Source organism: Leopardus geoffroyi, chromosome B1, assembly GCF_018350155.1.
Source record: "Leopardus geoffroyi isolate Oge1 chromosome B1, O.geoffroyi_Oge1_pat1.0, whole genome shotgun sequence".
Classification (NCBI taxonomy): domain Eukaryota; kingdom Metazoa; phylum Chordata; class Mammalia; order Carnivora; family Felidae; genus Leopardus; species Leopardus geoffroyi.
Genome location: NC_059327.1, coordinates 16,012,149 through 16,027,500, shown reverse-complemented (window position 1 = coordinate 16,027,500; position 15,352 = coordinate 16,012,149). Strand labels below are relative to the sequence as shown.

General features: G+C 35.0%; 1 protein-coding gene across 1 annotated transcript in view; it reads left to right on the top strand.

The window, feature by feature from the left end:
- The window catches only part of CCDC110 (coiled-coil domain containing 110), a 23,354-nt gene extending 19,150 nt beyond the window's left edge, over positions 1 to 4,204 (top strand). Inside the window, exons 5-7 of the mRNA XM_045453765.1 lie at positions 858 to 968; positions 1,710 to 3,822; positions 4,131 to 4,204. Coding sequence (XP_045309721.1) covers positions 858 to 968; positions 1,710 to 3,822; positions 4,131 to 4,180 — 2,274 coding nt within the window. The 3' untranslated portion in view covers positions 4,181 to 4,204. The remainder of the gene's footprint in view (positions 1 to 857; positions 969 to 1,709; positions 3,823 to 4,130) is intronic.
- Positions 4,205 to 15,352: the final 11,148 nt, after the last annotated feature.

The window sequence follows — 15,352 nt, the reverse complement described above, 5'->3', positions numbered from 1 at the left end:
CTGAAGAGCCTGGGAACGGTTCACCTGAGGATGGCTTAATCCATATGATAAGGACTTATGTCATAAGGAACAACTCTCCTTATTTTGGTTCTGCTTTCCACTGTAATGGATTTTCAGACTTCATGTGGTAGCAAAAGAGCTGCCAGAAGTTCTAGTCTTTTATCCTTCCAGATTCGAGTTGGAGAAGAGATGATGCTTTTCTCTCTTAACAGTTTTTCCTAAGATTCTTGGCCTGACTTGGCTGCCCCAGATTGGGTCATATGCAATGCCTGAGCCAGTCCCTGTTCAAAGGGAGGGAGTGTTCTGACTGGTTAGCTCTCGGTCACATGCAGCTGGAAGTGGGATCACCAAAGGCTCGTGGGACTTTATCCAGAACAAATAAGGGACAGTATTTACAGAGGATAGGGTATGGATACTGGTGGTGCTTAACACAACACATATTCACTAAAGACCTAATATAAACTTCATCCTAATATTCTTGTACTAAAAGCAACTGCAAGGAAATGGAAAGAGAAGATAAACTCCTCCTGAGTGACAGAATGGATTCTATTCTGATGACAGAGACCAAAAGTCTCTGCTTTATTCAACAATGTAAAACTTAAGCATCCAAAATTACTTGAATATTGTTCATAAAATTTTATTGCTTTACTAAATTTTTTCTGTTTATCATATAATAAAGGTATAATTTTCTTAAAAATTCCTTTAATAACAGAGATTATAATAAATTACATTATATGAATGAAAAGAATTTTTATGTGCAGGAAATTTAAAGGTATCATAATATCTGTTATTGCTATACATTCATAAGTTTCTAAATCTGAAATCAAATTCTAACATGATCAATTTATCTTTTAAAGGTACAGTCCGAAATCAGTGAAATCTTGAACAAAAGTATTATTGAAGTAGAAAACCCACAATTTAACTCAGAAAAAAATCTAGTATTCGGAACATGCCTTGAAAAAGCTTTGGTATGTTATTCTGTTCAAAACTACTTCTCTATTTAGGTACTTAAAAATGTTACTACAACCAGTTTATCTTCCCCTTTACATTCTTACCTTCTTCGTGGGGCAAATGGACTTTGTGGGGCAGAGGAAAACCTAAAAGATTCCCAAGTAAACTGAAATACAAGGCAGGTTTTTTTAGCCTTTCTATCTACTTAGGAACTGTTCTACTTTTAGTAGGATTGACCTAGACCTGAGGTGAATTCCCTAGAAACAAGCTGGAATGAGAGTCACTCTGTCTACGCTGATTAGAACTCACATTTCTAGAAGAGTCACAGCCCTAGAATCATCCAAAATAGGAAATGCAAAGGTTGACCAACAGCCCAGAAGTGGAAATATTCATTTCCCTTAAACTACCTACTGCATTTGACCTATTGCTTCTATTTTCCCCATCGATCTATGATGGCCTCTTGAAGGATTCTAAATTTCTATTTCTGAAATTGAGGGGTTGGCCCATGTATGTCACCCTCTGAGGAAATAGGCGCAATTTCTAAGCAAATTGTGAAGACCAGAGTTACAGATCTCAAAATAACTGTTGTTAGATTTTTCTAGAGAAAATTAATCATATTTGTTAGGTTCCTTTGCTGTAGAAAGGGATAAAATGTTCATTTTGGTTATAAAAGCAAATCCTCCACAAAATATTTTCTTGATTTGCTGGTCATGTGGCAAATGATAATACATTTACAGTGTGCTTTTTATTGTCACTAGCCTATAGAGAATCAAGAAGAAATCCTTTCTGTGGAGAAAATTCATCCTTTTGAGGAGTCTAACGCTATTCATTCAATGGAAGAAAAATTCAGCAGTGATAGTGTTAACAGTCTCTCTCAAGGTATAGGTATGACATCCCAGATAAATTTCAAGGACGTATTAACTCTGAGAACTTCAACAGACAATATAACAAACATAATTATGAATCCTTCAGAAAATTCTGACATGTTGAAAAATTATAGTAATCTTTATAATTTTCTACCTAATGTACCTCAAAATGTGATGTCTCAAGCTGATACAGTAATTCTGGATAAATCCAAAATTACCGAGCCTTTTCTCAAGCACAGATTTTGTGAAAACTTAGATGATATCTGCCATTCTATCAAACAAATGAAGGAAGAGCTACAAAAGTCACATGATAGAGAACTGGCACTTACAAATGAACTTCAAACTTTAAAAACTGAAAGAAATGTTTCAAGCAATGGTAAATATGAACTGTCTTCAATTCAGAAAGAAAAAAATAATTTTATTAAGGAAGAAAATATAGAAAGTAACTTAAATGAAGATATGAAATCAAAGAGAATTTCTGAATTAGAGGCATTAGTAAACAAATTACTCCCACTCAGGGAAACAGTGTCAAAATTCCATGTGAATTTTTGCAGGAAATGTAAAAAATTATCTAAGAGTGAAATACACAGGGGAAAGAGAAATGAGAAAAACAGTAAAGAAATTCCTATCACTGGCAAGAATATTACAGATTTAAAATTCCATTCCAGAGCTCTAAGACATACACTGCCATTCTCTGACTCAACAAAATATGAAATAAAAGACAAAGAAATGCAACCGTTAGTAATAAAACAAGGGCCAATAATATTTGAAAATGAGAAAACATCCAAAGTCAATTCTGTTACTGAGCAGTGTGTTGCAAAAATTCAGTACTTACAGAATTACCTAAAAGAGTCTGTGCAGGTACAAAAAAAGGTAACAGAACTGGAGAATAAAAATCTAACCCTTAAAACCAAAATAAAACCTCTTGTCTTTACCACACAATCTCTAATACAGAAAATCGAAATATATGAAAAGCAACTTAAGAATTTGGTTGAAGAAAAGAACACTATTCAGTCCAAGTTAATTAAAAAAGAAGAAGATGGTAAAGAATGTCTTAAAGAATTGAAAAAAATAATTGGTAAATATAATGTTCTCATAGGACAAAATAAAACTCTAGAGGAAAACAACAATCAACTTTCTTTGGAGAAGCAACAAATGATAGAAACATTGGATCAACTAAAAAGCAAAGAACGCAAAACTCAAAATGATATGGCCATGGTCAATAATGAAAATAATCGTATGAGTATAGAAATGGAATCAATGAAATCAAATATTCTATTGATACAAGAAGAAAAGGAAATGCTAGAGAAAAAGACATACCAGCTTTTAAAGGAAAGAAGCTCGCTTGAAAATGAACTGAAGCAAAACCAACTAGAGATAATGCAGCTAAAAGAGAAGGAAATATTGGCAAAAACTGAACAAGAGACACTTTTTCAAATAATAGAAACAGTTAAAAATGAGAAACTTAATCTCGAAAAAACATTACAAGAATCTATTGCTGCTAGACAAATGATGGAAAGAGAAATTGAGACTATTCAAAAATACCAATCTACTGCAGAAGAGAATTTTCTGATAGAAATTAAAAATGCAAAATCAGAAGCAAGTATTTATAAGAATAGTTTGTCAGAAATGGGCAATGAATGTGAAATGTTATCAAAAATGGTAATGGAAATTAAAACAGATAATCAGATTCTAAAAGAAGAACTAAAAAAACATAGTCAAGAAAATATAAAATTTGAGAATAGCATCAGTAGACTTGCAGAAGACAAAATACTTTTAGAAAACTATGTAAGAAGTATAGAAAATGAAAGGGATACCTTGGAATTTGAGATGCGGAATCTTCAAAGAGAATATTTAAATCTAAGTGAAAAAATCTGTAGTCAACAGAGTGACCTATCAAAAGTGGGTTATATTTCAAGAAGAGAGAAATTCCATTTTGAAAAGTATGATATTTATGAAGACATTTCTGGCCCTAGGAGTAGGCCTTTGGCTCCTGATTTGAAAGGTATGTAATATTGTGGTGGATTAGTAGAGACGTGTATAAGATTTTTTTCACCTACTGGGCACTAGCCAGAGTTCAGTAATAAGAAGGAAACTTTTAAGATAAATACAATTTAGTCTTATAAGATGTGTATCCAATTTATTATACAGTGGAATTTAGGAATTTTGCTCTTTTGATAAAAGTCATGTTGTTATTTTACTTATATTATTTCTACACATTGTATATGCACAAAGCAGGGAGCAAGATTTTTTATTTTGTTTTCTGAAGTATACTTGGCACTCCCACCTTAAAAAATTCTTTTTTTCCCCCAGGAAATCCAAGTCAAGTGTATCAATTGCTTCCATCCAAGATATGTAAATAAATTTCTAAAATGATTGTTTCAAAATCCTTTGTCCAGTCCTTTTTTCCACAAAATTGCTATAAATTCACTTTTATATAGGTTTATAATTACCTTGTAATTGATTAGGGTAATTTTTAATTAGAAACTGGAATTAGGTATATATTTTTATATTGTCAAGAACTGTGAACAGCCTTGAGATTTTACTGAACTTGTAAGCTAATGTTAGTCTGACACAGTTTCATGGGTTCCAGTGGAAGACATGAAAGTTCCTGTGTCAGAGATAAAGGACAGTTTGTTACAGCAATAGCAGTAGCCAGAACACCAGCACTTTCGCATCGATTCTCCAAGCCCCAATCCCTATAGGCAACATGAAAAGGGTCACACAGCAGTAGAGGAGAGAACTCTGAGTTTCGGGAAACCAAATCTTTCATGAGTGCCGTAAGCATGTCTGCCCTTTGCTCTTGATGGAAACATTACCTTTATTATACAGGAAATTTAGCATACCTGCCCTTGCTTCAGAAGACACTATCTTTAGCTTCCAAGGCTGATTACGATACAGATACACTTCTTGAATTTTGTCAAATGCTTTTTCTGCACTTACTGAAGAGATCATGTGTATTTTTTTCCTCCCTTTAAGCTGCAAATATGGCAATTACGTCAGTTAATTTTGAAACACTACACCAATCTTGCATTCCTGGGATAAACTCCACTAAGTTATGTATATCCTTTTAATATATACTCCTTGATTCAATTTGATAATATTTTGTTAAGAATTTCTCCCTCTATATTCAGAAGAATATGAGTCTCTGTTATTTTCTTTAACGTCTACTTGGTTTTGGTATCAGGAAAATCTGGCTTTATAAAATGTGTTGGGAAATGTTCCCTCCTCCTCCATTTTCTAAAAGGATTAGTATAGGATTGGTTATTGATATTATTTCTTCCTTAAGTACATAATAGAATTCACCAAAGAGTCTGGAGTATTCTAAATGGGAAGGTTTTACATTAAAAAATCAACTTCACTAGTGGATATAGAACTATTGAGATTTTCTATCTCTTCTTTAGTCATTTTGGATCATTTGTATGTTCATTTGTACATTTCATATACATTCTCAGATGCATTGGCATATGTTCGTCAAAATACCCTGTATTACTTTTTCATGTCCAGAGGACCTACAGTAATTGTCCCATTTTAAGTTCCTGACATGGTAACTTAGGGATACTCCTTTTTTCTTGGAAGTTTTTCTAGAGTTCAATTGATTTTATTGCTTTTGTCAAAAATCAGCTTTTTGTTTTGTTTATCTTCCTCTATTAACTTTGCTATTTTTAATCCAATGATTTCTGTTCTTGTTTTAGGAATTTCCTTCTGTATTCTTGGGCTCAATTTGCTCTCTCCCTAATTTCTTTTTTTTTTTTAATTTTTTTTTTCAACGTTTATTTATTTTTGGGACAGAGAGAGACAGAGCATGAACGGGGGAGGGGCAGAGAGAGAGGGAGACACAGAATCGGAAACAGGCTCCAGGCTCTGAGCCATCAGCCCAGAGCCTGACGCGGGGCTCGAACTCACGGACCGCGAGATCGTGACCTGGCTGAAGTCGGACGCTTAACCGACTGTGCCACCCAGGCGCCCCTCTCCCTAATTTCTTAAAGTGAAAGATCATGTCATTGGTTTGGAAAATTTATTTTTCTCTACTATATACATTTAAAGCTACAACTTTCACTGCAACCACTGCATTGGCTGCATCACACAAATTTTAATATGTTTTCAATTTCATTCAATTCAAAATATTTTCTCTTTCCCTTATGATTTATTCTTTGACCTAATGGAATATTTAGAAGTGAGCTGCTAAACTTCCAACTCTGGAGATTTTCAGGTATTTTCTGTTGTTGACTCTTAATTTAATTCCATTGTGATCAAAGAATATACTCAGTACAATTTATCTTTTTAAGTTTATTGAAACTTATTTTACTGACAAGAATATGGTTTATATTAGTTACTGTTTCACATTAACTTGAAAAGAATGTATATTCTGCTGTTGTTAGGCGGAATGTTCTATAAATGTCCACCAAGGAAAAGTGGTTGACAGTGTTGATCAAATCTTCTGTATTCTTACTGATCTTCTACTTGTTCTAACAATTACTATGGAAAAGTAGAGAAGTAGGTCTGTCCATTCTATTACTTTTTCTTTCATATGTTTTAAAGCTTTTTCATGTGTACAGTTTCAGGACTATCATGTCCTGTTAGTGAGTTAATCCTTTTATTATGAAGTGAGCCCATTCATCCCTGGTGATTCTCCTCATTCTAATGGCTTTGACTGATATTAATAGAGCCCTCCAGTTGTCTTTAGTGTTTGCATAGTATGTATTTTTGCATGTTTTTACTTTTATATTTGCAATGCTGAAATCAGTAGTAGAAATTTTTCATAGTCAAATCATAAATATATACCACGAAAACCCGATGACTGAATCCTAAAAAATCAAACATAATGAGGATGGTTCCAGACCAAGATTATGACATAGGAAGACAAAACAACAGCAACCACAAAAAAATGCAGTTTAAAAGAGCAACCAGCATATAAAAAAGACAATTCTAGAACTCTGCAAAACTATGGAGGAGCTAGGGGAATGCTTTCCGGGTCATAGGGACTGGAGAATGGCAGGTTTATGTTCCCTCTCCACCTCAAAAACACAGATGGGGTGTGCCTGGGTGGCTCAGTCAGTTAAGCGTCCGACTTTGGATCAGGTCATGATCTCACGGTTCATGAGTTTGAGCCCCACATCAGGCTCTGTGTAGACAGCTCAGAGCCTTGAGCCTGCTTCAGACTCTGTATCTCTGTCTCTCTCTGCCCCTCTCCCACTTGTGTGCGCTCTCTCGCTCTCTCAAAAATAAATGAAAAACATTTAAAAAAAAAAAAAAAGAACAGTATAGAGAGCCTAGAAATAAACCACAATTAGTCAATCTATGACAAAGGAGGCAAGAATACGAAATAGGGGAAAACACAGTCTCTTCAATAAACAGTGCTGGGAAAACTAGACAGCTACATGTGAAAGAATGAAATTGGACCACTTTCTAACACCATACACAAAAATAAACTCAAAATGGACTAAAGACTTAAATGTGAGACCTGAAACCATAAAAATCCTAGAAGAGAATACAAGCAGTAATTTCTCTGACATCGGAAGCAGCAACATTTTTCTAGATATGTTTCCTGACGCACAGAAAGCAAAAACAAAAATAAACTCCTGGAACTATATCAAAATAAAAAGCTTTTCACAGCAAAGGAAACCATCAGTAAAACAAAAAGGCAACCAACCTACTGAATGGGAGAAGATATTCATTAATGATATATCTGATAAGCAGTTAATATCCAAAATATATAAAGAGCTTATATACCTAAACACCAGAAATAAAAACAAACAAAAAACCCCAAACAACATGATTTAAAAAATGGACAGAGGACCTGAATAGTTATTCTTCCAAAGACATACAGATGGTCAACAGACACATGAAAAGAAGTTCAACATCACTGAACATGAGGGAAATTCAAATCAAAACCACAATGAGATATCACCCCACACCTGAAGGAATGGCTAAAATCAAAAAGGTAAGAAATAACAGTGTTGGCAAGAATGTGGAAAAAAAAAGAACTCTTGTACACTGTTGGAGGCAACGTCAACTGGTACAGCCACTGTGGAAAATAGTATGGAGGTTCCTCAAAAATTTAAAAATAGAAACAGCACATGATCCAATAATTCCACTACTGGGTACTTACCCAAAGAAAATAAAAACATTAATTTGAAAAGATATATGCACTCATATACTTATTGCAGCTCTAATTACAATAGCCAACAAATGGAAGCAACCTAAGAATCCACTGATAGATGAATGTGATAACATAGATGGACCTAGAGGATATTATGCTAACTCAAATATATATATGTCAAACTGAGAAAGACAAATACTGTATGATTTCACTGATATGTGGAATAAAAAAAAATGAGTAAACCAAAAAAAAGCAGAATCAGACCTATAAACAGAGAACTGATGGTTGCAAGAAGGGAGGGGAGTAGAGAGGAAAGGCAAAATGGGTGAAGGGTAATGGGAGATAGACATTTCCAGTTATGGAATGAGTAAGTCACAGGAATAAAAGATACACCAAATATAGTCAATGATATTATAATAGCATTGTATGGTGACATATAGTGGTGGTGAACATACCATAATGTTTAAACTTGTCAAATCACTACACTGTACATCTGAAACTAATGTAACATTGTGTGTCAAATACACTCAAATAAAAAAACTAATTTAAAAAAGTATTGATGCACATAAATGTGAAAAACTGTGGCCTCGTATTTTCCTTTATTATAAAATTATATAAATGTCATGGGGTGCTTGGGTGGCTCAGTCTATTAAGCACCCAACTCTTGATTTCAGCTCTGGTCATGATCATCTCGCGGTCCATAATATTGAGCCCTGTGTCGGGCTCCACACTGACAGCATGGAGCCTGCTTGGGATTCTCTGTCTCCCTCTCTCTCTGTCCCTCCCCAACTTGCTCTCTCAAAAATAAATAAAAAAAAAATATTTTAAAATTATATAAATGGCAAAAACACAATGACTTCAGGTACTGAAAAAAGGACTAAAGGTGAGCATTGTATCCACTTAAATATAGAACTAAGATTAAAGAACTGTGAGACTTATGATTACATAATAGAATATTTGTGTTAAAACCATTGCCAATATAAAACAATTCAACTAAAAAGCTAAGTACATACTTTTACTTTTAACCTGTGTGTTTACATTTAAAGTGGTTTTGGGGCACTTGGGTGGCTCAGTCGGTTGAGCGTCCAACTTTGGCTCAGGTCATGATCTTGGCAGTTCGTGGGTTCCAGCTCCGTGTCAGGCTCTGTGCTGACAGCTCAAAGCCTGGAGCCTGCTGCAAGTTCTGCGTCTCCCTCTCTCTCTGCCCCTCCCCAACTCATGCTCTGTCGCTCTCTCAAAAATGAATAAACACTAAAAAAAAAAAATTTAAGTGGTTTTATTTTAGGAAGCATATAAATGGTTTTTTTTTTAATCAAGTCTGACAATCTATGCTTTTAAATTGCAGTATTTAGCTTATTTACATTTAATGTAATTATTAATAAGTTTAATGTAATTAACTAGAATCCATGTATTTGATTTCTATTTGTCCCGTCTATTTTGTTTCTTTTACCTCTTTCTGACTTCTTTTGTATTAAGTATTTAGGACAACGTTTTTTTCTCTAACTTGGCTTATTTGATATCTCTGTTTACTTTTTATTTTTTTAATTTTATTATTTTATTCTTAAGTTAGTTAACATACAGTGTAGTCTTGGCTTCAGGAGTAGACTCATTTCTCTTCCTTTAACTTCATTACTTATTATTCTCCCTTGCTGTTTTCATTCTAGCTAGGGTAGATCTATTTCACTTTTTAAAATGATACACAGGTTGTCCCTTGCCTGGGAGGGATTTATCCATTTTCTATAGCTTGGAACCTTTCCCACCATCTATCATCATCTTACTTTACTAACTCTGACTTATAGACTTTCAGATCTCTTCTGAACCATCCTTCCTTAAGAAGGTCTTGCTGATCTTTGAGACGAAGGTAGGTCACCTTGGTATGTATTCAAATAACACCTTCTTAGTTCACATTTATAATATTTATTAATGCCCAGATTTATTAATGCCCATAAGATCATATCTATTTTATTTATGGTTACTAGCACCTACCATAGTGCTTCACACACTATGCAGGCACTCAGTAAATATTTGTTGATTGAATGAATGAAATGTACAATGGTGGCCATATTTTCTCAACTTTCATCTTCACCTTGAATATTTTGTAATTTCTTGAAAGTGTCATGTTGTTTTGAGCTATCATGATGGCTTACATGCTGTTTTCCTTTCCTGGAATACCCTATGCCTTCCATTATCTTGCTAACTTCTCAATGATTAGTTAAAACTGGGATCAATATGTAATAAAAATCAAAGCTAAAGAATAAGACGGAAAACTTACAGGCTTACATGCTATGTTAACAGTTGACAAAGATAGAAAATAAAATAAGGTACTTAATTCAAAAAAAGAAAGAAAAAAAACAATTGAAAAACAGACCTAAGAAACTTAGACCTAATAAAATGTAAGACAGGAAACCATCAAAATCCTAGAGGCAAAAACAGGCAACAACCTCCTTGACCTCGGCCGCAACAACTTCTTACTAGACATGTCTCTGGAGGCAAGGGAAACAAAAGCAAAAATGAACTATTGAGACCTCATCAAGATAAAAAGCTTCTGCACGGCGAAGGAAAAAGTCACGAAAACTAAAAGGCAACCAACAGAATGGGAGAAGAAGATATTTGCAAGTGACATATCAGATAAATAGTTGGTATGTAAAATCTATAAATAATTTATCAAACTCAACTCCAAAAAACAAATAATCAATCCAGTGAAGAAATGGGCAAAAGACATAAACAGTGTTCCAAAGAATACATTCAGATGGCTAACAGACACATGAAAAGATGTTCAACACCACTCAACATCAGTGAAAGACAAATCAAAACCACAATGAGATACAACTTCACACTTGTCAGAATGGCTAAAATTAACAACCCAGGAAACAGATGTTGGCGAGGATGCTGAGCAAAGGGAACACTTTTGCACTGCTGGTGGGAATGAAAACTGGTGCAGCCACTCTGCAGAACAGTATGGAGGTTCCTCAAAAAATTAAAAATAGAACTACCCTATGACCCAGCAATTACACTACTAGGTATTTATCCAAAGGATACAAAACTACTGATTTGAAGGGGCATATGCACCCCGATGTTTATAGTAGCGCTATCAACAACAGCCAAATTATGGAAAGAGCCCAAATGTCCATCAACTGATAAGTGGGTAAAGATGTTAAATATACAAGGAAATATTACTCAGTCACCAAAAAGAATGAAATCTTGCCATTTGCAACAATGTAGATGGAACTAGAATGTATTATGCTAGGTGAAATAACAGAGAAAGACATATATGATTTCACACTCAGGTGGCATTTAAGAAACACAACAGATAAACATAGGGGAAGGAAAGAAAAAATAAGATAAAAACAGAGAGGGAGGCAAATCATAAGAGATTCTTAAATACAGAGAACTGAGGATTGATGGAGGGAGGTAGGTGGGGCTAAATGGGTGATGGCATTAAGGAGGGTCACTTGTTGGGATGAGCACTGGGTGTTATACGTAAGTGATAAATCACTAAATCCTACTCCTGAAACCGTTATTACACTATATGTTAACTAATGTGGAATTAAATAAAATTAAAAAACAAACAGTATGCTTAATCTAAGCCTCATTCTTTTGAAAAAGACACATTATCACTATGCAGGAAAGGACTAAACGGTGAAAGAACTGAAAAACGTCATAAGAAACAACCAGAAAAATTAAAGTTACCTTCAAATATGTGAAGTTATCCTGTATAAAAGCATTGGGGTTTTTTTTCCTATACATCTATAAGTAGTAGAACAAGGGCTAATGAGTACAAACTTTAAGGAGACAGATTTCAATTTCACATAAGAAACATTTCCCAAACTGCTGGCCAAGGATTACCACTGCTACCAGCCTGGTCTAAGCCATCACTAAATCTTGTCTATTACATTGGCCTTCCCGCTTCCACATTACCCTACTACAGTCAATATTCCAAATATCAACCAAAGAGATCTTGTTAAATGTAAATCATTAATACAGCATGCCTATTCCAAAAACTTTCAATGGCTTCTTATAACACTCAAAAACAAATCCTAAGTCCTGATTTTGACCTACAGACCCTCTGGATGTAGTTTCTATGTGATTCTCTAGTTTCCTAATGCTCCCTACCTTTCTCAATTTGCTATAGGCACATTGGGCTTTTTGTTGTTCCACACTCTAAGATCATGCTTGCCTCAAAGTCTTTGCATCTGTTATTCCTTTTGCCTGGAACAACTACCCACTCCCTCATGTCCTCCAGGTCTCTCTCAAATGTCACAGTCTCAGAGAGTCTTTCCCTAACCATCCTTTAAAAAATGGTTCAAACATACCCCCATGAGTCTCTATCTCCTTACCCTGCATTACTGTCCTTACAGCACTTCTCTTTACCTGGTGTTACTACTAGCTCTCTACCTAAACAAATGCAAGGCAGAGATTTTGTCTATTTCGTTTACTGATGCATCCCAGGGCCTAGAACCATGCCTGGAGCAGAGTAAGCACTCAATATTTGTTGAATGAACGCTAAATGAAGGCAATGTTATCATACCAGAGAGTGTCAGATGTAGGTTGGGCATTCACTTGGTAGCAATATTTTAAAGAATTTAGACAAAATGACATTTAGGTCTCTTCCTAACTGAAGTGTAATGATTCCATATTGCTCTGTTTTTTTGAAAAATCACATGTAAATTTGGGAATGATACACTACATTTCTCTAGCTATCTCCCACAGGCTTGCAACCTGTGACCCGTGATAAGGTGTACAGAGGAATAAATTGAAAAGTTTTCCCCGTTTTCCTCCTTGTCAACTAATTTGTGCTCTATACTTGATTTCCTACCGGTAAGTAACTTCCACCTTCTGCTCTCTAGTTCTGATACGGGCTGCAGAATGAATAATGTGACTTGAAGCCATTTAGGAAGAATCATTATTTTTGTGGAAAATTGGGAAAGTGTCCTGGGGACAAAACATAGTAACAGGTAGTCAAAAGCAGACAGACCACTTGGCTTTGTCACAGTTGGTTGTGCTACCTTAGACAAGTTAACTTTTCTCTGCTTCCTTTTCATCATTTGTTAAATGAAGATTAAGTGATTAGTAAATAGAAACATATTAATATGTGAAGCACATGGAATGGTACCTGGCATACAGTAAGCACTATATAAGTGTTAGCTACTAATTCATTTTTAGCATTGTAAACAAAAGACCATATTCAGTTATGACTGATGAAAAATCCAAATTAACAAATTACATTGGAAATTATTTACAACAAATTATTTGACAGGTAATGACTAGTTTGTTTTTTTTTTAAGTTTTACATATAACTTTTTATAGCTCACAATGTATTTTAAATTTGGTCTTCATGATAATTCTTCCAGGTAGACAAGACAAATGAAGAAAGGGTCTCGAGATTTGTGTGATTTGCTCCAATTTACACAGCCTGTCATAGGCTGAATCTGACTTATTATTCTTAATCTATGTCCCACAACATTAGCATACAAAAGGAGCAGGCAGTCTGAAGAACCAGGATAAGATTTCCAAAAATATATGCTATTATTTAACTTTCTATTTCCTGTTGGAGCTTCTTGTTGGTCTCTCTTCAAGTTCAGCCTCTCTTCCATGATCAGGTTAACATCCTGAACATTTGTTTCAATTATGAGCCTTCAACAGATGTGGTAGGATGTGGTAGCTGCTGAGCAAGCCTATGTCTTCCATTATCCACTGAAGGTGGTTGCAGAAAACTTCTCAAGTCATATACAGGCATCATCACGGGAGGGAATAACTAGATGCCTGAGTTGTCAAAAGATAAAATGTCAGTGCCCACTACCTTGTAACTCTTCGTGTCGGAGTCCAAAGAAAAAAGTTGTTTCACAAGAAACTACCTAATGTTATATTGTTGTATCTTCAACATTAAGAGGCAATAAGTTGTAACAAAACAATCAGTGGACATCATAGTTTATACCCCTTAAATCAAATGTGTATACGTGTGTGTGTGTGTTCCTCTGTCACTCATCATTTCAAAAATCTTAGTTTTTCTACATGCCTCACTATTCCTGTTACTGGTTTCTGCATTTGCTTTTCTGTAAAGGGATACAATGCATTTATGTAAAGTCTAAATAAGCTCTGCCAATTGTCATACTGCTTCTTACACCCTCAATAACGCATTAGATGAGCGTTCCCATCTATCAATATTATATGAAGTGTGCATTGCTATTAGAGGCACATTAAAAAAATTAATTATAGCTAACAAAGGCACAGGTGAAAATAAGCATCTATTTAGATTTTAATAAAACCTGAAAATATAAACCTCATATCTCAAAAGAATACATATATTCATAAGGTTTATTTGGTAACATTTATCAGTATATATGACTTTTATTCAATTATGCGTACCTGGTAAAACTATTCCTAAAGGCAAATGTATTCCCTTTGGGTCACATTATACCCTTGATAATGTCTTTAAGATGTTCATTCCACACTGTCCTTTGGGTAGGAAATAAAGATTTTTAAACACTCTTTTAGAAAAATGTAAATAGTTTGAGATGTGAAAATAAATCTATATGGTGTATAGATTTTACAATAGTAAAAATTCTCTGTACCATCTACAATCCCTTTAAAATAGTCTCCCACTTAAAAAAAAAAGTGGGGGGTTAAAAAGAAGAGTATTGCAGCCTCTATACATTCTGATTTCCAGCTCTGAGAAGACTCGGATGGCAAAGGGACAAGTACTAAGGAAATCACCATGGATCAAAAATAACTTCTCCAGGGTGCCTGGGTGGCTCAGTAGGTTAAGCTCCAGACTTCAGCTCAGGTCATGATCTCACCATTCATGAGTTTGAGTCCTGTGTTTGGCTGTGTGCTGACAGCTCAGAGCCCAGAACCTGCTTCAGATTCTGTCTCCCTCTCTCCCCCCGCCTTCTCGGCTCACACTCTGTCTCTCTCTCTCTCTCTCTCAAAAATAAATAAACGTTAAAAAAAATTTTTTTTAAATAACTTCCCCAATATATTACATTAATAGATATTATAAATTTCCCTTTTTAAAGACTATGACCACCACCCCCAATTGGATAAGGGCTGTTGATAAAGACCTGACCATGAATTACAGTAATGTATTTAAATCATGTCTTTTAAGAACAACAGGTATTTTCTACAGTGGTAGGGTGAGTGAAAAAGAGATAATCGGACCAAGAGGTTAAGACCAAGAGGGGGTGTTCTGGAAGAGGCAGCTTTGGACAGCTATAGATGCACGTGAGAGGAACACCAAAGACAAACTTCATCCCATCTTGTAACTTTGTACTTGTGTAAGATACTCAACTAAAAGGGCATTCCCAATTCTCCCTACCTCCAACTCATCCTGGGGCTGCCATTGACTAATATGAAGCTTTACAAAGACCATAAGTAGAAGGTATGAGGACCACATAAATGAAGACATTTGCCTCACTTAAAATGTGCATACATG